General features: G+C 42.0%; 1 protein-coding gene across 2 annotated transcripts in view; it reads left to right on the top strand.

Moving 5' to 3' along the window:
* Positions 1–24,733, top strand: part of BRF1 (BRF1 RNA polymerase III transcription initiation factor subunit) — a 178,613-nt gene that overhangs the window by 95,931 nt on the left and 57,949 nt on the right. For both annotated transcript variants that reach the window (XM_054068880.1, XM_054068881.1), the window contains 4 exons: positions 6,333–6,459; positions 8,001–8,040; positions 8,130–8,222; positions 8,903–9,181. In XM_054068880.1, the coding sequence (XP_053924855.1) occupies positions 6,333–6,459; positions 8,001–8,040; positions 8,130–8,222; positions 8,903–9,181 (539 nt within the window). The remainder of the gene's footprint in view (positions 1–6,332; positions 6,460–8,000; positions 8,041–8,129; positions 8,223–8,902; positions 9,182–24,733) is intronic.

Genomic DNA, 24,733 nt, shown 5'->3' with positions numbered 1-24,733 from the left:
TCATGTCCAAGCTCCCAGTGCAGTCTCAAGCTGAGCAGGCTTCTGCGAGCACAGGCAAAACGAGGAGCTGCTCAATACGTGAGTCAGGAAGGGAAGAGAAGGCATCAGGGATGCTTGTGGCTGCAAGGTTGCATTTTCTAAAACACCAAAGCCCTATCAAGGCTAGGACTGAAGGGAAAGGTGTGAAGAAGTCTGTGCTTGGCTCTGATCCCAGTAAAGCCGTGCTAAAATCCTGCAAAAGGTGTCTGGTGGATTAGGTGAGAACTGTTTGTCAAAGGTATTTGAGCATGAACGAGGGTAGAGGATGCTCAGTACATCAGAATTGTGTAAGTGCTCTTGATTGAAGTGCAGTAAGAAGAGATTTCAGAAAACAGGGCAAGTTACTTAAGGTGAAGGAGCTTGTGCTGGGATCTGCTCTGATCCCAGCTCCGCGGCCGTGCGGCTCCTTCACTGGCTGCTGTTGTGATAAGCTAAGAAAGTAAATTGAGAAGTATTTTATATCTCCAGTTAAATAATTTCCAGTGGCTTACAGATGGTTTCTAGAGATCTTTCTGGTATGGTGAATAAAATACAACTTGATCCGCATGGGTTGGTATTGCATCCCTTTGTAGTTGGCTCGTCTCTTTTAATGAAAAAAGGGTTTATTTTTGAGGAATCGAATTTCATAGGCAATGCTGCCTTATATAAATCTGGCTTCTATACAGCTAGTAAGATGATACATTAATTGGATTCCTAATATATTTTAGTACATCATACTTATTTAAAAGATGTCATTTCAAAATTATTTGGTGTCTACTACTTTTGATATAATAATTAACTTATTAGTGCTAACTCAGGCTTAGATCTTGTAAACAATTTTCTCTAGGTTTGACTTTCCTCATCTTGAGCGGCTGTTCAGAAATTAGGCAGCGCATTATTTTTCTTTCCCAGGAGATCACAGAATGGTTTTTGACAGGCTGTAGCGGAGGAACCATGCTAACGCCTAAAAATTTGAAATGCTGAAGCGTTTGTTTCCATTAGTATGGTGTGAATGGTTGTATTGGGGCAAAAGAAACAAGAATGAAAAATTCCAGGTGGTTTAGTCTGGTGGACTTCTTGGATAGCTGGGGAGATGTGTCAGTGGGATTATTGGTGGACTAACCACGTGCACAAATGTTAACCTTAGTTAACCGCATGTGTGTTTGTAGAATTGGGGCTTTAATGGTAATGAATTTGTGATAATTTTAAATCTCTGCTTTGGTGTGACCAAGCAAAGGCAGCTAATTCTACAGGAAGCTTTTATTTAGTATGATAAATCTTTCTGGGTACCTGCTCCTTGATACTTAGAAAAACGACAGAGAGTTGCCAGCAAATGAGCACCATAAATTACTGGTCACCAATTAATTTGCAGTGAATGGCTCTGTGTGTGTATGCTCTTAGTCCATTGCAAAAACAGGTGAGATGTAATAATGTCATAGAAGTTGTGTAAGTGAAAATATTTCTCTTTACAGTTGTACTAGGCTGGGAACACAGACTAATTTAGCACAGCTCAGGTGATAAGTTATAAATTGTAAAACCGCAGTGACTGGATTGCCTCCAATTTTGTCCTTACCTTTAGTAATGAGATACTCATTCATATAGGCTTTAAAAATACCTTTTTTATATTGCTGCAAGTAGGTGTAAAATTATATGTATGTACAGTGATTACTTATAAGGAGATTACACTTCTGTTTATTTACATACTGGTGGATACTGGGAAACTTTTTTCATGTCACGTAGGAAGCATTTAATAGCTATTTCTGATACATGTTCTGTCTTAAGTATCACTTTTGGGGTATGTGTTTACAAACTTCCATAAATAGTTCATGCATAAACATTGTCTGCCTTGGAAAAAAAATGGGCAAAGAGGGATTATGCAATAGACTGTAAAAAAACCAGTGATGGTTTGCCACCTCAGTGCAAATTTTGACCTTCTTTCCTGTGAGTGAGTGCCCAGGTTTAGAGTGGTAGGCAGCACTGATGAACGTTAGGTTAAAACAGTGGGGATATGCGGCAATATTTTGATGAGTCACTAAGATCCAAAAGTAAATCCCCTAGTTTTCCAGAGTTTTCAAGTGTTGGAGTTGTCAAATGAGCTGATCTATTACTAGAATATTTGTCATTGATATGACAGTTAAGATTATATAGATATCATCTAAGTTATTATTAAAGTTTTAATTATATTGTTAATTTGGGAAGAATCGGGGGAATCTAATTATCACCAGCAGCTTATCTTGCAATAAAGTTTTTTCATGTATTTCTGCTAACAATATTGAGCTTTTTTTTTTTTTTTTTAACCATTAATCAAATACATTAAGTACTTTCAAAAGGTCTCTCTCAACAGGTAACTTAAAGGCAGACTGCTCAGGCTAGATTTAATGTCGACTCTTTAAAAACCTCATATTCTCTGAAAATGTAATTTATTTGCCCTTCTGCGTGCAGGTCCAGCACAAGATACCTCTGTTCTTGTGTAGCTGGGTGCCAATTCTGTACATGTAGGAGGACACTATGGTTTGTCCTAAATGGACTTAGAAGTCCTTCTTGGACTTTGAACTTGGACTCCTCAGGCATTTTTCAGTTGGACTCCAGAAGACCTTGTTCTTTATGTGCTTTTTCCACACCCTGCCCCGCCCCCCGACCCGCTGCAGAATTTCAATTAAACATTAAAACCAAACAGCTAACTGCACACAGGAGTCTTTTTTCCCTGCTTAGCTGTAGACTGGATTCCTGAGTCTTCACTGGACAGTATTGCCGAAACAAAACAAAATGAAAAAAACACTGCTCCTAACTTCAAAATGACTGACCCATTTTCCCTTATTGGGAGCTAAATTAAGTGTGAACGAATCGGTTTACTGTTTTCTGCACAAAAGTGCTTTATCAGAAGACGAGGTGTGGTTTTATCCATAAAGGGATGGAACAAAAAGCCGTGGAAATTTTTCTTTGGGAAAAAAAAAAAGGGTTGAGGCTAGGGGCAGATGACACCAAGCTCTGGAAAAACTTTCCTCCCAAAGGAATTAGCGTGAAAGAGTTTGCTGTGAGAAACTGTAAGAGAATGGTTTATACTGGAAGTTGAATCTTAGCCTGAGCTGTAGTGGTTGCTTCTGCTATGACTATTAATAGAAAATAGTTGTCTGCCAAATCTCAATTTTTAGAGACCTTTTGAATTTGTGCCAAGGAAATAATATCTTAATTTGTATATCTGTTTATTTCCCTCCTTCTGTGCATAACTTGAAATGGCAAGTCTTACAGATTTTTTTAGATTAACGAGAGTGCAAAATGAACTTTGATATCATTTTTATGTGGAACTTAAAGAATAGCCTGTAGCTATTTTTTTTCTTTCGCTACTGAAATTATTGTGCTTATAATTAAGGTTGCGTCAGTTTTTCTTAACTGCCAAACTAATGTTACCTTGTTCCATGCGGTGTAGACAGCTGTGTGCATCAGTTTGTTGCCTTGGTGGCATCTGTCCAAACACTGGATAAAATTAAAGAAATGTTTAAAAATACACAGACAGGATATCAGCCAATGTAAAACGTTGAGGCAGGCAAGTGGTTGGCAAATGCAGGTATTTATTCATATCAAGTTAAAGGAGAAAATGTTGAGTGAACTGCTTGCTCTCCCAGAGATGACGCTCAAACTGTAATCCTGACCATCAGCGATGATGCTTCATTTCAGGAGGAAGGCTAGAGCCTTGTGGTTAAGACTAACAAGAAGTGAAGAGATAATGTGCTGCTCTAAATCTGGGCTTGCCAGCAGACTGTGCCTACGCCATCATGCTGGCAGCCCTCACCGCTGGGTGGTCACCCCGCACCCTCTTTGGCTTGAATCAAGATTGATGGACGAACTGTGCCGTGCTGTGGGTTTGAGCTCCTTGGCAGCACTGCTGGCAAGCATGACGTAGCTCCGTCCTGAGATGCACTTAAGGTTTTAGGATTGACCTGTGCTGCCTTTTTAGCTCAGGGCTGAAGCTGGCACTTGAGCTGAAGCTCGTGCAGGCTGCCGGTGTGTTGACTCACCTGTGGGCTAACGTCTGATGGGTGCAGGGGACGTGACGTGAATCACACAATGCGGTGGACAAGGAGAGGGACACATAGGGCCTCAGATGTCCTCCGGGAGACATGCTTGGGATTAGGCACTGAAATCCAAGTGTGGTCATCTCATCCCCAACCTTGCTTCATGTGGAACTGGTTTTACCACTGGAGTTTTCTGTGTTGCTCTGCGTGCCTGGAGATGTTGCTGTTTTGGCTGGGCTCTGGATCTGGCTGCTTACCTCAAACTCGGTGCAAGTGTGGGGTAAGCAGGCTGGGTGCCTTTGCCAATGTGCTTGTTGGCTTTTAACAATGGGAGGAGAATACCGTTTTAACTAGGTGAGGCTGGTTGGGAGGAAAAGTCTTGCTGGAGTGGGACGACCTGCGAGTGTATAATTCATACAGAGAGAGATGGATGACTATAGTTTAATGATGGTGACTGGGAAGATCCATGCTCCCAAGGTGATGTATGGATTTGGCATTAAATGAATCTTGAATTAAAATAATACTAACAATGACTAGCCAGGTCTTTCCTCTAGCGTGATAGATGAGGCTCCCCCCTGGAAGGTGGGTAATGCATGCTGGAAGCCTGTTAAGGCTGAGAAAGAATTCCAGTCTGTTAATTAAAAGCTGGGTGCTGCTGCTGCCAACAGCATCCTCCTCTCCTTTCCAATTTAATCTGAAAAAGAGGAGGAAGGAGCTAGTTCCTGGTACTCTGAGGGAAAGTTTTGGGCTGTCAATCACTCTCAAATACATGGCTAATTTGGGGCTTGTGGAGATGCCTGAACTCCAAAGGCAAGACTATGTTTCATGAGGCTGCCTCCTCCTCAGCAGTGCTAATTCTGGCCATCATAGCCACGCCTGGGCTTAGTGTGCTCCTTGCTGCTGGTTTTACATAGAGGTGCCTGTCTCTCTCTGCACATTTCACAGCACAAGATGTCACATGAGGCTTGTGGTGTCTTTACTCTGGAAGCAAGGTGCCTACAGGCAAAGTGTCCTGAAGTTAGTACTTTATATCAGCTGTCTTCTCTTGCTCCTTGGTTTATAGAAATAGAAATACAGGTACTGGTAGGATATATATATATAGAGAGAGAGGGCGTGACGAGGTGCTTTTGGTCTTGGAATTGGTTGGAAACTGAACTTCTGTCCTAGAGAAGATGGCTTTTTTGGAAGGAGTTTTGTTGCAGTCAGAGGCAAAAGAAAAAACTGACTGTGTTTTGGGGAGGAGAAACACTGAAGGGTCCTGTGCTGGGAGTACTGAATCTCCATTTTTAGTTTCCTAGCTTTGCAGATGGAAGCTGTTGTCAGCTTTGCTTCCTCTGGAAGATGGGAATATTCCAGTGAAGCAGCTGCAGACACATCATTGCCATTTTCCCATGGAAAATGTTGATATTATTAAAAGGGCACTCACTGTCAGAAAAGCATTCTGCCAGACATTTCCTGACCTGGCTTTGTACTTAACCTTTTGTCTCACTTTCTCCATCTGTAAAATGGATGTGTTCATTCTTAGCCACCTGTATAAAATACTTCAATTTGTGGATAAAGTTATGACAGCGTGGTCTCATTTAAGATTCAGTTCCTTTGAAAGATTCAGCTGCTTTCACGGCAGTTCCCAGTGGAGCTACTCCTGTCTCTCACGTAGGTAGGAACTTTTAAAATGTGAACATTAAACAAATACAAAGTGTATTATTGTAAAATTACATGCATTCATCTATTCCATCTGTGCAATGTGTAGATGATCCCTTTATTTTACTACTGCTTCTGTGTGTGCTGGGAAGGTTACTTCTTGTCCCTCTTCCAGTCCGCCAAAGATCTGTTATTTTAACAGTTGCTTTGCATAAACTAATCATGGTAACACATCAAGAATATTTTTGAGCATACTCCTAAACTATGATGACAGATATTTTAGTTCATGAATCTGTTTTGTTGTTGTTGATAACAAAAGCAGTGAGACAGGAGGAATGAGCTGCGTTTCTCATCTTAGTTTTTTCAGTCTATACTTAATTGACCGTAGTGGCAGTGGTATTTGTGTTCAGTCTTTGTTCATCAAAAAAAGTGTGTGTTACATATCCAATAAATCAAAAGCTAACTTGTGATATGAAAAGATACTTTTTTTTTTTCAGCAGATAAAACAATTAGTATCGCTTCAGCTTTAATGTATTCTGCATTTGAGCCAGAGTTTCTGAGTTTGACTTGTTTCTTCTGTAACTTAGCAGTTTGACAAATTTTGTTACTTTAAAAGAAGTTCTTAAAGATCTTATGGTAATGTACTGCATGCTTTGGTAGGTTGACAGAGTTTGAAGATACACCCACAAGTCAGCTAACCATAGATGAGTTTATGAGGATTGACTTGGAAGAAGAATGTGATCCTCCTTCGTTTACTGCTGGTCAAAAAAAATTGAAGATACAGCAGGTGAATTCTCAGCCGGATGCTCTCTCTGTTTCTCTCTTCTCTCTTCCCTCTGTATATTTCTTTTTGAATCAGTTAATACTAAATCCTAACTGCCCAGCCTTTGCTAAGGTTTAGTTACATTTATTTTGGAGTTGTTAAGAGAACGGTGAGCATTAGTGCATATGATACCAGTTAACTAAAGGATTTTTTTTTTGTTTTACTAGCAAAGGGATAGCTTCCCTGTTAAAAAAAAAGTACGTAGAGGTTTTCTCCTATATCAGTTTTGCTCTCTCCCCCAGAGAGACATTTTCAGATATGTACCTTCCAATATAGCTTTCAGGATCCCCCTGATGAGTGATCGAAGTTAGTCTACTGCTTAGTCAGCCACTGCAGGAAATACAGAGTCACTGCTTTTGTTAGCGCAGATCAGGATGTCTGGGTGACCAAGTTAATGAGCACCAGCAGAGCTGCCGTGTTTTGCAGGGTACCAGTGTTGGGTGCTCAGCCCATGATTGCTGTAGTGTAGATGAGGGCTCAGCATAATCTGCCCAGATGCTCTCCCTCTTGTAAGCTTATGCAGCTGGGCTAAGCACTGTTCTGTCCTTTATGCTTGCTTTCCTGCTGCACGTGTGTTTCCCTTCTTGTGCCCTGACCTTTTACCAAAGCATCAAATCTTTTTGTCCTTAGAAAGCTGGATTCTCTCATGTGACAAGTTAAGCTGAGCTTGTGGCGTGGAGGTCTTGAGTAGCTGTCCTAATGTCTGCACTTCTCTTTTAAGTGCTGGTTAGCAAAGGTCAGGGTTGCAAAGGCGTAAGCTTTGCAACTGGATCAGAAAATGTGTACTTTTTCTAAGGCGATATCCATGGTCAGGAGAAGTACCATTACATATAAATTTATTTTTTTTTTAAACACATGTGAAAACAATAGCCCAGTTGCTTTAATGAGACTGCTGGGTTTTGTGTGTGGTACAGCACCTGCTTCTACAGAGATTAGTTCTCACATGGCTTCATTTCTTTAAAAAGCATGAACCAGAGCCGATACCAGAGGAGAAGATTTTACTGTCATCATAGACGAATCTTACATGATTATTTGTTCAGGGTTTTTGTTTTTACTATTCTAAATATGCTATCATTTAAAAGTCTTTAGAGGCGTTTATGATGTTCTGGAGAGCCTGCCAGGTGCTGTAAGTCTGCTTGACTTTGCCATTGACTGTGCTCTATGTCTGCAATTTCAGTGCTGTCCTTGCACTTACTCACGTGTGCAGGTGCAGTCACAGAACTTGGCTTCTGAGAAGTGGGGCCTTTTGTTTGCATTTACCAGAGTGAAGGTTCCTTTTGAAGTACAGAGATGGGTGAAATAACATTTGAAGTCCGTCAGTGTTTTGAAGCTTGTCTGTCTTACCGGTCTGACACTGTAAAGTAATTGGAGCTGGGGTTCAAAGCCTGCTTATTGCTTTAAAAATACCCTGCAATTCTGTGTCTGTATGTACAGTTTGCAAACAGTACAAAGTTGATTTTTTTTTTTTAGTAATTTCACATTTATTTTGTTTATTTTCATTTCAGCTTGAGAAGGCATTATCAAAAAAGCTGGAGGATTTTGAAGGTATAAATTGTGTTTAGTGTAACATTTCACTTATTTGTTCAAAATTACATCAATGATTACTGAGTTTTATTTTTATTTCATCACCACAGGTGAAATATCGAGCTATCAAGATGAAATAGAGATTGAATTGGAAAACAGTAGACCAAAAGCAAAAGGCGTATTTGCGAATTACACTAAAGATGGTAAGTCTATAAAGTCTTGTGACTACTTAAGTAATAATGGGTTCAGATCCTGCAGGCAGACTCAAGCGTGTGATCTTTATTGTGATATATGTCATCATATATATGCTTGCGTAGTACAAGATCTCTGTTGCATTGGAGTTCTCTCTGCCAGTTAGTTGGTTCAAATATCAGTCTTCAGAACAACTACATTGTTCATTACAGTGACAGTTCATTAATGATTTCAGTTGTTTTTCTTTTCTGGTGTGCTGTAAGCTTGGCACTGGCACCTGAAAATGTTCCTTTTGATCACTGAAAGTGCAGTGGACTGGACCCATCTGTCACTGAATCCCCCAGCTGACTAATCGATACAGAAGGACTCCGTGCAGGTTGAACTGGCTATTTTTTATTTGCAATTATACCAGTAAGTAGCCAACTTCTCTCACAAAGCCCTTTTACCTGCTGTAATTTGGTAACACAATACTAATATTTTAAATGATGACCGTGTTCACAAAGATGCATTTTAATAGCCAAGGCAGTGAATTTGAAGAGCATCTGGAAACTCCGTGTATTCATACATTGTACTGAAAGTTCTACAGTTTTTCTCTAAAGTTTTCTGTTCTTCAAGTGAGCACCTCTCTATTTTTTTAGTTTCTGTAACAGATAGTATTCAATGATCCGTTGGGACTTCTCTCCCCTTACAGATTCTATAGAAGATAATGCCTCTAGTATGTTTGGAGAGGAGGAGACAGAAGATGAGGAACTAGAAGCAGCTGCTAATCACTTAAACAAGGACTTTTATAATGAACTTCATGAGAAGGATAGAATAAACAAAACTGAAGATGAGAAATGCCAAAATGGAAATAAAGGTCTTGTAAGACCACCTGCACTGGAATCCTTGCTGGGCCCACTCCCCACCGCAGCTAGTCTTGGCATAACAGAATCCATAAAAGAGTGCATATACACTAAGGACCGAGAGCCTGGTGAGTAGGAGACCAGTTCAGCTCAGAGTGGAGACTGGATACATGCCGCCAGTTGTGGGTTTGTTGTGTAATTTCCATGTATTTTGATGGTTACTGTGGTTGCAATTCTGTGAATCACTGCAACATCGAGGTACAGGAGCTGTGAGGCTGGAAGAGTCCAGTGGTCTTCTTGGTTGTTGATGCAGGTTGTTGGCATCTGCTCCTCAGGAAGCTGCAGGAAAATCTGGAGTGCCTAATTATTTTCTGAAGCCTGACAATGTGCATCTCTTAGTCAACTAGATCGGCAGTCATATGATAGCTGATGGGCATATTTCAAGCCGTGCAGTCTCAATTAGGAAATTGGAGGAAGCGGATTCCTGTAAATATGACTGGGAATTAAAACCCAAGTATGAGAATTTTAGATCAAGGCAGACTTTCTCAGGAGACATTTTGCTGGAGTCAGACATGATGCAGTCTCTTGAATTGAGAATCTTTGCAGATGGCAAATATTTAATGTGTTTGTAAGAGGAAATGACTGTTTATATGCTTCTTTCTTTGATACAAACTGTGGTGTGTGTCTTGGTGGTTTTGCTCCATTTTTCTTAAAACTCCCAGATTTATCTGTGTCATATAGCTCTGTGTAGCACAGTGGGAGCTGGACTGGTTGACTAGGGAAGCCAGTTTTGCCAGAGCCACCAAGGCGGATAGAACCCCGAACAGCGAAATGTCCAGGCAGGTTTTGTTCCTTTTTCTTACCTGTGCTCGAGGTTTATGAAGGTGACATTTTTTCAAATTCCTTTTGCATCTTAATGACTCTGAGAACTGAACATATCTAAAGGGCAATTTGTTATTTTCTTTATCACAGTTTATTTTTCCATCATAAGGCACATATATCTGAATCTGCTTTTTCAGTTTTCTTGGGGGTCGGTGCAGCAGAACATTTTGTTATCCAAACTGTTCTGATGCTAATTTCTGTTCAGCAGCATCTACTTATAATAAGGTACTCCCTGCCTGAAGAGATGAGCTGAATGCATACGGAGTCTTATTATGTTAGAGTTTGAATCCCAGTGATGTAGCAGGATGATTGCACACTTATATTTTTGTACAAATGGAATCATATAGAACTGTTGAGTGGTTTGGGTTTTGTTTTAATTACGATTAAGAGAATGGATGGCTCGTAGCTTGTCTTTCTCCTGGAAATCAGCAGTTCATGTTGAAGAGAGGTCAGTAATGGCTAGAAGCTGTTGTTGTCTGGCTAGCCAATGACCTGTAAAAATGAGATCCCAGCGTTGGAAGTTTCTCAGCTGGCATTGCTATTGACCGTTTTAATGGACAGGCCGAGGGCTGACTATAAAGATGTAATGAAGCTGGTATAGCCAGGTGCGTTGCTCTGAGTCGAGCTTCAGGCAGGTGGGCAGGAGAGTGCACGGCTGCTCATGCTATGGCTTGTCTGCATGTGCTGTTTGTTTTCTTTCAAAAGTGGAGGATGTGCCAAATGAACCAAATTTCAAAACCAAATAGGTTTCAGTATGTTCATTCTCTTTAAAGCATCTGAGAAATCATTGTGAGTAGTGTTTGAACGGGTACTTACTTTCTTAATGTGCTGTGAAGCTCATATGCTGAATTACTTGGTTGTATTTTGATTGTAGATCCTGCCCAAACTCTTTGTTTTTTTTTTTTTTCCAGTGACTCTGCTAATTTATCTTAATCATTTGAAAGGTTCATGGTGAGTCAGACAACTTTGTCTGTGTCTGTACTGCGGGGTGGTTCTTCTGGGGTGCAATTCCCAGTCTCCGAGCCCTTGCACCGTGGTGCCTGTGTGATGTGGGTGCGTCACGGTGTCCGTGCTTGTCATCTCCTTGAGGATCTGGTTTCCTTCAGGAAGCCACCTGGGTTCAGGAGCACTAACAGAGCCTTGGTATGTTTTGGATGATCAGGAACCAGCTCGGGCAAATGGGTTGGGAGGTACACCTGGCTTGCACCTGGCACGTTATTACACACAATAAGGAGAATCTCTTGTTAAGTTCCCTCCCGTTGGCCACCTGTGCATCTTAGTTCTGAACTGTGATGAAAACCATTGTAAAAGTCTCTGTCACCTCAGGCAATGATGTCTGAAGTTCTGCTTCAAGTTCTGGGTGATCTGGGAAAGATTCATACATGGAGGTAGCATCTTTTTCTACCAGGCCAACGGGTATTAGACAATTTCCAGGTTTCTGGGCCCTTCTTCAAGTCTGAAAAAGAAGTGGCAGTTTTCCAAACTAAATATATGATAAGAGCATTTGCTCAGAGTTTAATTCAAGATGGCACAATTATAGATCATCTTAGAATCATAGAATAGTTTGGGTTGGAAGGGACCTTAAGGATCATCTAGTTCCAACCCCCCTGCCATGGACAGGGACACCTCCCACTGGATCAGGCTGCCCCAGGCCCCATCCAACCTGGCCTTGAACACCTCCAGGGATGGGGCAGCCGCAGCTTCCCTGGACAACCTGTGCCAGTGCCTCACCGCCCTCATAGTGAAGAAATTCTTCCTAATGTCTAGTCTAAATCTGCCCCTCTCCAGTTTATACCCATTCTCTCTCACCCTATCCCCACAAGCCTTTGTAAACAGTCCCTCTCCAGCTTTCCTGTAGGCTCTTTAGGTACTAAAAGGTCGCTCCGAGGTCTCCCCTGAGCCTTCTCTTCTCCAGGCTGAACAAGCCCAACTCTCTCAGCCTGTCCTCGTATGGGAGGTGCTCCAGCCCTTGAATTATCCTTGTAGCCTCCTTTGGACCCATTCCAACAGCTCCATCTCCTTCTTATGTTGAAGATTCCGTAACTGTACACAATACTCCAGATGAGGTCTCGCAAGAGAGGAACAGAGGGGCAGAATCACTTCCCTCGACCTGCTGACCACACTTCTTTTTCTTAAACAAAAGTAGTTGGTACCTGTGGAGGGAGGAGGGAAAAATCATAACATTTCCTGCATTTATCCTGTGTGTTTGAATTTACATTAGTGTAATTGATATTGTGAATCTCATCTGGCTGTTGGTTTGCTATGGGATTCCAACACCAAAGTCCATTGGAGAAGGGAGACAGTCATCATAACATTGCACCCTTAGATGACATTTTGGTCCTTTTCCACAGCTGGGTAATTCATAAACCAGGAATTTTTCCCTTCCCTCATCCCTCTCCATCCCTGAATCATCTTGTACTGATCTTGACCCATCTGGGTCAGGTTGGGCTGAAGACCTTAGTCAGGATGATTTCGTATCTCCTGCTGAGCTCCATGTGTTCTTGTATGGATGTTTTATGTCTGGTCAGCTCAGCGGTTGGAAATGACATGCCTGCTGCTGCGTGGTGAGGATTCCCAGCAAACCCTCATGGTGAAACACTGCGTGGTTGAGCAGGTGGCTGTTAAATAGAGGCTCAGCAAGCCAGGTGCATTATGTGCACTGCTCCGGGTATCTCCTCTCCTCGCTGTAATGAACTCTCTTCCTCAAAAAAAACTCTGCTGTAGGTATCTTCTGGAAAGTCTTTTCATTTGGCTTTCGCATGTGGTAATTCAGTTTATAATTGCCTGTGTCAGCTGCTTTGGGAAATCTTCCACCTTTGTGTTAAGGTGGCTGCAGCAACAGCGGAAGGTTTCTCACAAACTGCTTATGCAGATAAGACTTAGGTGCAGAGCCCAAGTATTAAGAAAAATGTAGTGTATTTTTGCTCCACTTACAATTGGTATTTGAGCACTGTGAGCTTGTCTCTATAAATGTTTTATGGAAAGCATAGTATTTTAGCAAATTTGCATTACAAAGAGAGCATGTATGGTACTGGGTTAATGAGTCTGAGGCAGTGAAGTGCTTAGAATAAACAGTGCATTTGACTTTTTTTTTTCCTATGAAGTGTATTAATTTGTAGAGACCTTTAAGCTGAAATCTGTTTGAGTCTTTGCAAACTGCTGCTTTTTTATCCTTAATGATAAAAGTGCTTTATAGCGACATCTCCGTTTTAGCGATGGAGATCGGGTACATCAGCCTGCCCGTTTTCCCAGCCATGCAGCATCCCAGCATCCTCTCCACACTGTATATGCACTTTCTGATCTGCGCTTGCTCAAAACAGAGCATCGTTTCCTTCAGGAGACTGCCACAGTCATGTATCATGGACACAGTTCTCTTTGGTGTAAAATTTCCCCGTGCAATTTATTTTTACGTCCCTTCTATACCACTTCAAGTAATTTATCATCTTCTGTGGTGCTTCTGTCCTTCTGATGTTTCCTGCCTGTCACCCTGTTCTTCCCATGTCATACTGCTCGGCTGTACACCGCCGGCTCGTGTCTTCTTGCCACATAAATCAAAAGTCACAAACTTAATTCTGGCCAGGGCTAAAAGTGAGGAAGGTCTGGTAATAACAGAGATAAAGGCAAAACACAGGGTGTAAGTTGCTGACTAACTTCCCCTTTGTAATCTAGGTAATGTTTGAGACCAGATTAAGTTTTTGTTTTGAATCAAAATTCACATGCAGTCATTTAGGGTAGTAGTTTCAATTAATGTAGGTAAGGTGGGTGGTAACACGCTCCTGCACGTCCTCATGAAAGTAAGCGGCTTTAGCAGTGAGAAATCACCGTGCATGTACCATCTTGTGCTTGGTTTTGCACCCAGCTAACTGCATTCACTGCTAATTTCACAGAGAATACATGAGAAAGGTTTTGTGCTTGTCATAATTAATAGTTTGCTATTTATTGCTCCATGTATTTATGCCTCCATTACTGCTGCAGGCGTAATCTGACATGGGCTGAGGTCAAAAGATGTTGCTATTGATTTCTGTGGGTGTTAAAGACCTCATGCAGACAGTGTTCATTGATCAAATAGTTGTTGTCCCCGTGTACCAGTGCTTTCCAACTTCTTACTCAAAGAGGATGTGAAAAATAGCTGAAGATGAAGTTACACGAGACAGGGGTAGGCTCATCCTCCAGGATCTTACTTTTTTCCTCCAGATTTCATTTCCCACTTCATACTTCTTCCTGACCCTGGGGGTTTCCAGATCCCTCTTTGAGCAAACTCCTCTCCCTCACCCAGCGAGGAAAAATACACGTGTGTGTGATCTCCTTCGTTTTTTTGGCAGGAGCCAGCCAGTGCCAGCAACGCTGCAGGCAGGAGAGTTTGCCAGAACGTGACATTTTTAGCAGAGTCTAGGCTGCTGTGGAAGGATGCTTGATGGCCTACAGACTGAAAATGGTTGAAGAGGGGCTGTTGGCAGCTGTGGGTGCCAAGGAGGGTTGTTTGCCCTGTCTGACAGCCCCACCCTGTATTGCTGTGTGGCAGGGGGAGGCTCACTGCTCTTGCAATTGCTACCTTCAACAGTTGGGTGTTGACACCCTCTGTGGGCTGGTTTCTTCTTCTAGCATCCTCCTTTCTTCCTCAGATTTTGTCCAAATGCATCAGTGCCAACTGTTTGAAAATATATACATCTATACTTGCATATAAAAGTATTTTTATATTATAAAAAGATATTATCAGTAATTAGAGAGAACATTATGAAGCCTTATTAAATCATAATTACTGCATACATGAGAAATAAAGCTGCTGAGTTTAGTGCTAATTGTGTTACATATGCAAGTGCACTTGGTCATCAGTGCAAGCGTGTGTGTCCCCATTCTGGCTCTGGCTTCAGTGGTGCAGTTGCTGTTGTGGTTTTAAGCCCCACCTGTGGAAATGAGCAGTGTGTGTGACCTTGGTGGCTTGGTGCCACCTTCCTTGCACAATGCCTTCTGAGTACTTTGAGGGTTTGATCATCGTATCTGTGTGCCATTTGCTCAGTGGAAAATATTTTCTGTGGCAGGACTAGCTCTTTCCCAATTTTGAGATCTAAGCAATAAAAGCCCTGATAGAGGCTAATCTTTCTAATGTAGCCTCTACGTGCCTATGTTTGGCAGTCCTGATAGACGGTATCCCTGATTGAGCCTTCATTACGCTGTTAATGAGATGTGAAGAGCTTGGCGCAGGCAGCATGGTAATAGGAGACCACCAGCTGCTTTGAATGTGATTTTTTGATACCTGAAGACTTGAGTAAGAATCACAGATGCCATGATTTTCTTCCTTGACTGTGTGTCACTCACACACAAGTATTGTGCGTGCATGCATTACTCCAAAATCTGTGTACACATTTTTTTCATGCAGGGTCTTTGCATTTCATTAAAGGATAGGAATGCTATAAATTCATTCCATATTCATGCCGTGAGTAACTAGGAAGGTTAAGGGATGAAAAATAATCATATAGTTTGGCTGAAAGATTTCCAAACAAATCTGGAGAGGAGTTTTGGAGAGAAACCTGCAGTTTGTTAGAGCCATCAGGGAGATAAATTTGAGTGAAAGCATAAGTCTAATCATATGAATATGTTTTTAGAACATTTGTGGATGTTTTAGGAATTTTCCAGAGTGTTGGTACATCAACACAGACACTCCTTATAGGAAAATGTGTGGTGTTTTTGTCAGAAGTGTTGGTCAAAAAGAGCTGCCCTAGAGTCATGAACACTGTGGGTGGGAAAATGTACTGGAGAGTGGGGTTTGGGTTCCTGAGCTGAACGGAGCAGACCCATCTCTTAAACCTTATTTGGCCACAACCCATGTGATTCGGTGCCCTTAACTCCTGTCTGATGAGGCTGGCTGTCCTGTTATCCTGACTGTTTTGGCATCGGGGGATTTTCTTTGTGCTCTCTTCTCTTTCCCCTTCCCTTCCCTTCCCTTCCCTTCCCTTCCCTTCCCTTCCCTTCCCTTCCCTTCCCTTCCCTTCCCTTCCCTTCCCTTCCCTTCCCTTCCCTTCCCTTCCCTTCCCTTCCCTTCCCTTCCCTTCCCTTCCCTTCCCTTCCCTTCCCTTCCCTTCCCTTCCCTTCCCTTCCCTTCCCTTCCCTTCCCTTCCCTTCCCTTCCCTTCCCTTCCCTTCCCTTCCCTTCCCTTCCCTTCCCTTCCCTTCCCTTCCCTTCCCTTCCCTTCCCTTCCCTTCCCTTCCCTTCCCTTCCCTTCCCTTCCCTTCCCTTCCCTTCCCTTCCCTTCCCTTCCCTTCCCTTCCCTTCCCTTCCCTTCCCTTCCCTTCCCTTCCCTTCCCTTCCCTTCCCGTTATTTTTTGTTTTGTAAAATTCTGGTCTGGAATTGGAAATGTTTTAAGATTTTTTAAGAGCTTTTCCGAGCTTGGAAATTTTTTTGCTTGACTCCTGCCTGATCCTGACTGCTGAATGGGCAGCGGGCAACATGTCTTTTATGTCTTGAATTCTTCCATTGAAAGCATGATGGAAGATCAGTTTTGTTTTCAATTTGAGTGGCATGAAAGCCTTACACTGCTCTTTGATGAGAAGGCTAAATTGCTCCTTAAGGTCTCATCCTCCCTTGCTTGAGGAAAACAAGGCAAAAAAGCTGCTTTCTCCTCTGTTGCTTCTTCAGCTGGCTGCTGGCCGCAGGCACTTTGGAGAAGGAGGCAGCAGTAGGGCTGTTTCTCCGGTTTGCAGACACGTGGCTGGGAGAGGGGGGTGATTGTGCCAAATAGGGGTCTGGTGCATCATTCTGCATGTTGATATTTGACTTGTGTGTGCAGCTGCATCAGGACTACTTCTTAATGGAGCACAGAGAAGCAATCTGCCCAAGCAGGTTTTTATGCATTGTTTTCCCTTGTGTTGAGGGGAAGTCCAGCTCTGCCATCATCTCCTTAACCTGGGCTTAGGCTTAAAGAGGTGGAAACATCCAGGAGCACAGAGCAGAGCCAACAGGGAGAAGAGAAGCTCTGCTCAGGACTCTAGCAATAGTCCTTTTTCCATACTTAGATAGCAGAATTATGAAAACAGTTGTTCCCTGGATACTAAGGGAGGATTGTGTTTCATGGTTGACTTCGATGCCTTAGCATTTGTAGGCACCGGTCAAAGTTTTTCCTTCTGTTGGGGCATCTTTTCAAGATTTTCTCCTGGCATCTGAAGAGATACTTGTTCTCAGTGTGGGAGATACTTTCAAGGACATTTGTAATTGCTCCTGTCTTTGCAGAGGCTAATTCTTAAGGAATGTGTAGAAATACGGCCAATATCCTGGGCTGCATCAAAAGAAGCGTGGCCAGCAGGTTGAGGGAAGTGATTCTTCCCCTCTATTCCTCTCTTGTGAGACTTCATCTGGAGTATTGTGTACAGTTACGGAATCCTCAACATAAGAATGATGTGGAGCTGTTGGAACAGGTCTAGAGGAGGCTATAAAGATGATCGGAGGGCTGCAGCACCTTCCCTACGAGGACAGGCTGGGAGAGTTGGGGTTGTTCAGCCTGGAAAAGAAGGCTTTGAGGAGATCTTATAGTGACCTTCCAGTACCTGAAGGGGCTACAGGAAAGCTGGGGAGGGGCTGTTTACAAAGGCTCGTGGGGATAGGATGAGAGGGAATGGGTATAAACTGGAGAGGGGCAGATTTAGACTAGACATTAGGAAGAATTTCTTCACTATGAGGGCGGTGAGGCACTGACACAGGTTGTCCAGGGAAGCTGTGGCTGCCCCATCCCTGGAGGTGTTCAAGGCCAGGTTGGATGGGGCCTTGGGCAGCCTGAGCCAGTGGGATGTTCCTGCCCATGGCAGGGGGGATGGAACTAGATGATATTTAAGGTCCCTTCCAACCCTAACTATTCTATGATTCTGTGAAATCTGACCATCTGGAGGATCACTGCCCGGCTCCTAAATCTTGGTTGAAATAGGCTGTGGATTAAAACAAGTCTAGGAGAGGTGGTGTTGAGAATTCACTACGCAGATGCCTACAGACACACAGGAAACCTGGCTAAAAAACCTGAATAACTCCTTACTAGTATATGAACTATGTATTTCCTTTTCTGCATCTGCCAGAATTTGCTGCTCACAGTTATTTTGTTAGGTGGCCCATTTGCAGAAGAGATGGATGTTCCTACCCTTCTGCCAAAAAAAAGAAAAGTCTTTCACCAAAAAAACTCACTGAATTTCACTCTGAAATTGTTCATTAGAGAGTTGCAGAAAGTTAAATGCATGGAGGCTATGGAGAGGGCGTTGAATTCACATGGAAAGCTCCCTGCTCAGGAGGATGTTATTTGAGCAATTCATCATGGTATCTGAAATGTCAGGGGTGGAGGCCTGGGTTCAGTTCAGGGAGTGTTCATGGTCTCAGTTGTTATTGAGAATAAAGACTTATTAACCTAGGTCAAGGAGCCACAAAACGTGCCCTTGAAAGAAAAAAATACGGCACAGAGAGATTTGCAAGGTTTAGCTACTTCGGGTTTAATGTGATGGGTAATAAATCCATGTGCAGTGCTGTGGTGGATCCTGACCACTTTTGCGTTTGTCTTGCATCTTCAGAAAAAGCTAAAATAATCCTACAGTGGTGCTTTATTTTCTTGTGGTACAGGTTCAGCTGGTAAAGGCAATACCTTCGAACTAAAAATCCACCAAAGTAAAGGCAGATTTTAAAAGGAGTGCCTCTTCTGCAAGGTTTTAATGTTTTTGTGTAGCGTTTTTTTTATTTGCTTTTGTTCGGTAGCTTTGAATTTAGTTTGAAAAATTAATTCCTAGATCCTCTTAAGGATTAATTTCATCACACCCCTACGTACTTCGTCTGTTTTGTTTGTTGGTCTGAAATCTGTCGGGCTGTCATAGTAGTCAAGATAAATGTGGATGCAGGGGTTGAACTGTGGCTTAAATAGATGACCCTTGTAATTAGGGATTTCAGATATGGCACCAGAGACTGTTGATGAAAACAGTCATGAGTTTAGCCTTGTATAATTGTAGTTTGACAGTTTTGGTTTGCTAAATGCTTTCCTTGACTGAAATGGATGTATTATCCAATAGAGGAATAATGTTAATGTTGACTTTGCTGGCAATTAAAAACAATTTTGCAAACTGGGTTTTACTACTCCTGATTGCTTTTGATATTATTTGTTTTTCATTGTTACTTTAGGATTGGTTCATATATTAGGTCTTTTTTCTTGTGTGACAATGAGATAATTGCTATTTATTTTTTATCCTGTAAGCAATTATAATCAAAGCAGGCAAATACAGAGTCTGCTTTGACCTGGAATCAGAGTGACCTGTCAACATGAGGCTACTGTAGTGTTCAGCTTTTCAATTTAATTTCCTTTCACATGCACTCACCAGAAAGCATTGAGTGAGGCTGAAAAAAAAATTGCGTTCAGAATTTTCAGTGTTCATTAATTACAGTGGTGCAAAGCTGTAGAAACCGAGAGATAAGAACAACTTTGAGATGGTTATTGGTGACAAAAATTGTAATCCTAGGATTGTGTGGACTGTGTTGTCCAAAGCGTTTGGATTGGAGGAGGAGGTGCCAGCAGGCTGCCTGGGGAGGTGGGAAGTGTAGCTGCAAATTAGTGGGAAATTACAAAGAGTTGACACCAGGGATTTTTTGCAGCCAAGTTTTGCTAAAAGGAAGCAGAAAATACTTTCTTTTATTTTTAAAGTCAGCAGTTTAAGGTACTTAAACTGAAGTTTTCGTACCAAATCATATGTGTGCACCTAAGATTGTAGAAGTTGTTTTCTGTGACGAAAGACCTGGTCATTTACAACAGTGTAGCAGAAATAAGGGAATGAATATGAAATGAGAGAGAGTAAATAAAACTGTTAAGTAGTGCAAGGAAAGAAATTTGGAGCAGGAAACAAGGCTCTTGAGATAGGTATAGATGCAGAAGCCAGAAGCAAACAGCTGTACTGTGGGTAGAAGGTTACCATTTTTCAGCAAGTTCGCTACCTAAATGGTATGTTTGATTTAGTTACGGTGGGCAAGCCACCGTGTGCTCACAGATGGGAAGGAAGTGAAATAGTGCTCCGTGACCAAACCATTAGCACTTACGTAGGAACAAGGCGAATGTCTGATTTTGGAAGTTATGCTTAATGGTCCTTACTAATTTCCTGCTAAAAAATGCAAATCCACATTACCATAGAAGTCGTGTTGAAATGCAGCAACATCCATATCAACCTGAAATTGTCTCAGCAGTGGTGGTATTGTATTCTGGCAGTGTTTTCCATTAACTAAAACATTCTTCAGCGAGAAGTTGCTTTTCCAAAACATCTCTCTGCATTTAGTGAGAGCGTTGTTCTCCCTGCTGCTGCTGTGGCTCACGGCTCTGTACCTGCTGCAGAACTAATACGAAGCTCCTGTGCTATGTTCTCCCCCAAGAGCAAACATAAAGTCCTCATTTTATGCTGTGCTATTTGAATTTTGCCTCCAGTTTTAACATGGAACAGATGTGGCAGGAAGCGATGTTGTGCGTCCTGCTGGCTGAGGTTAAGAGGTGTCCTTGCCTTACCGGCTTATCCATTCATATCTGCTGGCATCAGTGCACGTGTAGTTGCCTCCCTTACCCCGGTCTGTCAAAAAAGTCACAGCTTGTGTCGCTGCTTTTAATAACAGGATCATTTTGACAGATGTGTGTTTGGGAGTGACACCATGGCCGGTAGAGCAGCAGGTGGAAGGAGGTGGTACCCACCACGGAGGGAAGAGGCATGGGGCTGAGTTGCTGGTCGCAGAAACCAGCTGCCCCTGTGCGACTGGGGTTGGAAGACTACTTTGGACCATGGTGTTGTGTTGGCAAAGAATGTGTGTTTTGGAGGCTGAGAGTGTCATTCATGCCTGCACTGAGGTGTCAGTGCTGGAGAGGTTTTACGATTCATCAGTGCACAAGAATGGGCAATTTCAGATGTGCTGTTGCCCAAGATCATTTTATATGCGGGATCTTTGTACAGGGAGTAAGGTTGTTGCTTGAAGTTCAGCTCCAGAAATGTGACACCTTCGAAATCTGCTAGCAACGAAGAAGTTTGGTTTAACAAGGTGAGGAGGGAATTCAGAAAAGGTACGCTGAATTCTCTCCTGAAAAAAAAGCCTTCTTTTAAATTTAAACTTTATTGCTTTATCTCAACTTTCAGAAAGCTCGCATGAAACTTTCTTGCCTTTGAAAGCTTGATAAAAACTCTTGAAGTACTTTGAAACAGAAAATTTTATAGTAAAGGATTTTGAACATGGAATGATGTTTGTGGGCGAGTAATTTAAACAGGTACTAATATGAAATGGTGTTGTACTTGAAAGGCTACAATTGGTGTACACACACAAACTGAGTGGAATATCACTGGGAGCAATAAAATGTAGGAATTCTTCATACCGCTTTCATTGCAAACAATTTTTATGGTATGGCTTGTGAAGCAATTGAAATGCAGAGAGCTGGCACATCAGTAGATTGATAATTCCTCCTGCTGCTTACAACTTATTCTCGGTACAGATGTCCCCAATTCTTTCTTGATATCACATTAAAGTTTCTTGTCTGCTTCAATTTCATGCCTGCCTCAAACACTGCATTTTTTGAAATTGTCCCTCTAATTTTTTTTTTCCTCCTTAAAAGTTTATATCAGATGAACTCTAGCTGCTGGTTTGTATCCTAAGGTTTACACTTAAACTTTTAACCAGCTCTTTTTAAGAACAGTCTTTTCTTGAGAGAGCACTTGGCTGATCCATCAATAATTATGTAGTAATAAAGCAACTGTGTAGAAATGGCACCTATGTGCTAAACAGATTGGTTTGCAGAGCCAGTGACAAAGATCAATGTTTATTACATTTTAGTACTTCTGATTCTGCAGATGCAATACAGCTATTTTCTTCTTGGCCATAAGCATCACAAAAAGTAATTTCCAATTGTGGAATGTTTATGGTAATAAGGATGTATAACTAGGGAGAGCCTACACTGACTTTCAAATACCAGAGTTTGCAGTGCTGGTAGTTCAGAGAAAAATAAACAACATCTTTTATTTTGTGTCTTTTCTTAACAAGTTTTTTAAACAATCACTGGACAGAACAGACAGGGAACCCTAGCGTCATGTAGTTACTCTTCGGAATTAATTATTACTATATTAATTGTTAATTCTCCAGAATTTGGCAAGCGCCTTCATTCTCCTTGCTGCATCCAAAGATCTCTACTTTTATTGTTACTACAATATGGTCTAAAAATAACACAAAAGCCTCAAATTGGTGTTCTTGTTTCCTTTCTTTTTTTTTTTTTTTTTAAAGTGCCAGTATAATTAAGGCTGTGATTTAGATGGCTTTGTATTGTTCAAATCTGTCCTCTTCTTTTGGGCAAAATGCGGAATAAAGTAGTCTTCAAAGTTTTATGGCCAGTAGATACGCAGTCAGTTAGCTGATTGACCGCGATGTCACCGCAGTGATGAAATCATCTCTTAGTAGCAGCTGAGAAACACCTTAGGAATTAAGCTTTTGTGGATGGAGATGCTGGGATCCCTGCCTCCTCAGCCTTTGGCACAGCCTCCTGGTACTCGCTCACTGGCTTTCCCCAGGGTGATGCTGGTGAGTGTGGATGCATTGGCACAGCCGTGCTGGCTGCCTGTTAGTGGTGTCCTAGCTATAAGGTGCTTGCATCGACTTACAAACCTCTTCTGAGTGAAGGCCAAAAGTCACAGGTTTTCTGCTGTCTCTGCCGGAAACAGCCATTTGGCCATACTTTGGGTCTGTTATGTCCAGTTTAGAGTGAGGGGTGTATCTGGTCCTGCTTCCAGAAGACCCTCAAGAGGCATAGCTCCAGCTTCATCTCCTTGTTCTGTGTTGTCAATAGCAGGGTTGCGGTCCACGTGCCTGGTTTGTTTCAGCAGGAGCTGAGGAGCAGTTCCTGGCGAGGTGGCAGGATTGAGGTCCATCGTGCCTGGTTTATCTCAGCAGGAGGTGAGGAGCGATTCTACAGCCCAGTTTGCTGCCACAGCCCTGGACTGTTTGGGGCAACTTGTAGCTACATCAGCAAACAATTCCAATATCCATTTCAGTTGGCAATCATTGACAGTAACGTTCCCTTGATTGGCTTTGTTTAGCATTTAAAGATTTTGATGGCGTGAAGGCAGATCCATGGGAATGTTTTGTCCGGACTTCAGTATTCTCTATTTTATCTTGCTGATAAGATTCAAAGCCTTACACTTTTAGGAGACAGGGCTTTTGTCTGTGCACCTTGATTTTCCCTCATCCTTCCCTCCTGTCAGCCCGATATCCTGGGCTTATTTCACTGCACAGTTAATGATGCTCCAGTCTACTGTGGAAAGAGTTTACCTAGTTAAAACTAACATAAAGAATAATCCATCCTAGCCTTATCTGAAGAAGGTAAAGAAATAAAATAGAAATAAACATCTATTCTACAGGAAAGGCCACTAGGTCTGAATTTGAAATGCTGATCTGGTAGGTTGGGTTTCATTTTTTAATGAAATAGCCAGATCCAGAGCTTATTTTCGGAAGATAACTTCTTTTTTAGTTAATACAAAATAAACTTCAATGATTTCAAAGGAATCAATATCGCATTTAATGCTGAATATATTTAAATGAATCGGCGCATGAAATGTACATCACTCTCTCCAAATGGGCTGTGGACATATAGTCATGTTTCTCAGAATTGGTACCATAATACAGTATGTTATAGTGAACTTTGATTAAGCCTCATGGGAAAACATTGTTATTCAGTTAATTAAAAAAGAACAACTTTGATACTATGCCATATGCTATAAAATAAAACGGATGCATGGCAGAAAGAACCATGAATCCTTTTAGTGTATGTGAGGCTGAGGCATGATTTGTGACTTTATTCATGCCTTTGCAATACCATGTCAAGTAGTGGCCCAATATACTTAAATAAAGAATTAATTCCATGTAACGGTATGCAGGACCTTATCTTTTCCAGTGCTCTCTTTGCAACATGTTACCCGTCTACTTGGTTTGCGAAACTTACTAAAATCTTTCTGAACTCATCACTTTGCTCTGCATCTAATCAACATTTAAACAGGGTCTTTTGTGTGTCTGTACCCTGGAGAACAGCAGAGTGGTGAGAAACTGTAAAATCAGCAATACGTAACCTAGCTAAAATGACATATTAAATATAGTCCTGTTACTATATAAACTTTATATACAGCAGTCAGATGTTGAGATTAATCAGAATGACAGGTTGTACAAGCATATGGCTGGCCTTTCTGATAGCCATTAGCTTGAAAGGCCAGCTTTGAAACCGGCTCCATTATTTATAGGTGAATCATGCTGCTGGGCTTTGTCAGGAAAAGGTTATTTCTCCAGCTCCATTGAAACCTCCTGTGCACGGAAGTGCCTTTTTCCACCGTTCCTGGAGAATAAGACAAATTATTCTCCAAGAACCTCTCCACAACTTTCTTCTGTTGGAAAGTTGTGGTGTCGGAGGGCATTCCAGTGCTGTAATGATGGAGCTCAAGCATATGGAGTACACATGCTAATTATGCTGTGCTTACGGTTCAGTCTGTCCAAATGCCAAGGCATTGGGGCCTCGGAGCTGCTGCAGGCGAAATGTTAAAATCCTTCACCACTGTCTACTATGCATCTGGGAGAAGGTTCGCTGCGGTCCTTAAAACATCTGGGGGGAGGAAGAGACAACACAAGTGCATCCTCTCACAGATGTCGATGCAGCGCATGTGCTATCTGCAGCAGGATTGTACTACGCTTTAGCCAGATGACCAAGTGAGCTCGCTGTGTGCCACTGTCACCTGTGGCCAGCCAGGCAATGACACAATGCCTGCACATTGCAGAAACGCTTATATGCTTC

Source organism: Cuculus canorus, chromosome 5, assembly GCF_017976375.1.
Source record: "Cuculus canorus isolate bCucCan1 chromosome 5, bCucCan1.pri, whole genome shotgun sequence".
NCBI classification, from domain to species: Eukaryota; Metazoa; Chordata; class Aves; order Cuculiformes; family Cuculidae; genus Cuculus; species Cuculus canorus.
This window is presented reverse-complemented; position numbering and strand designations above follow the sequence as displayed.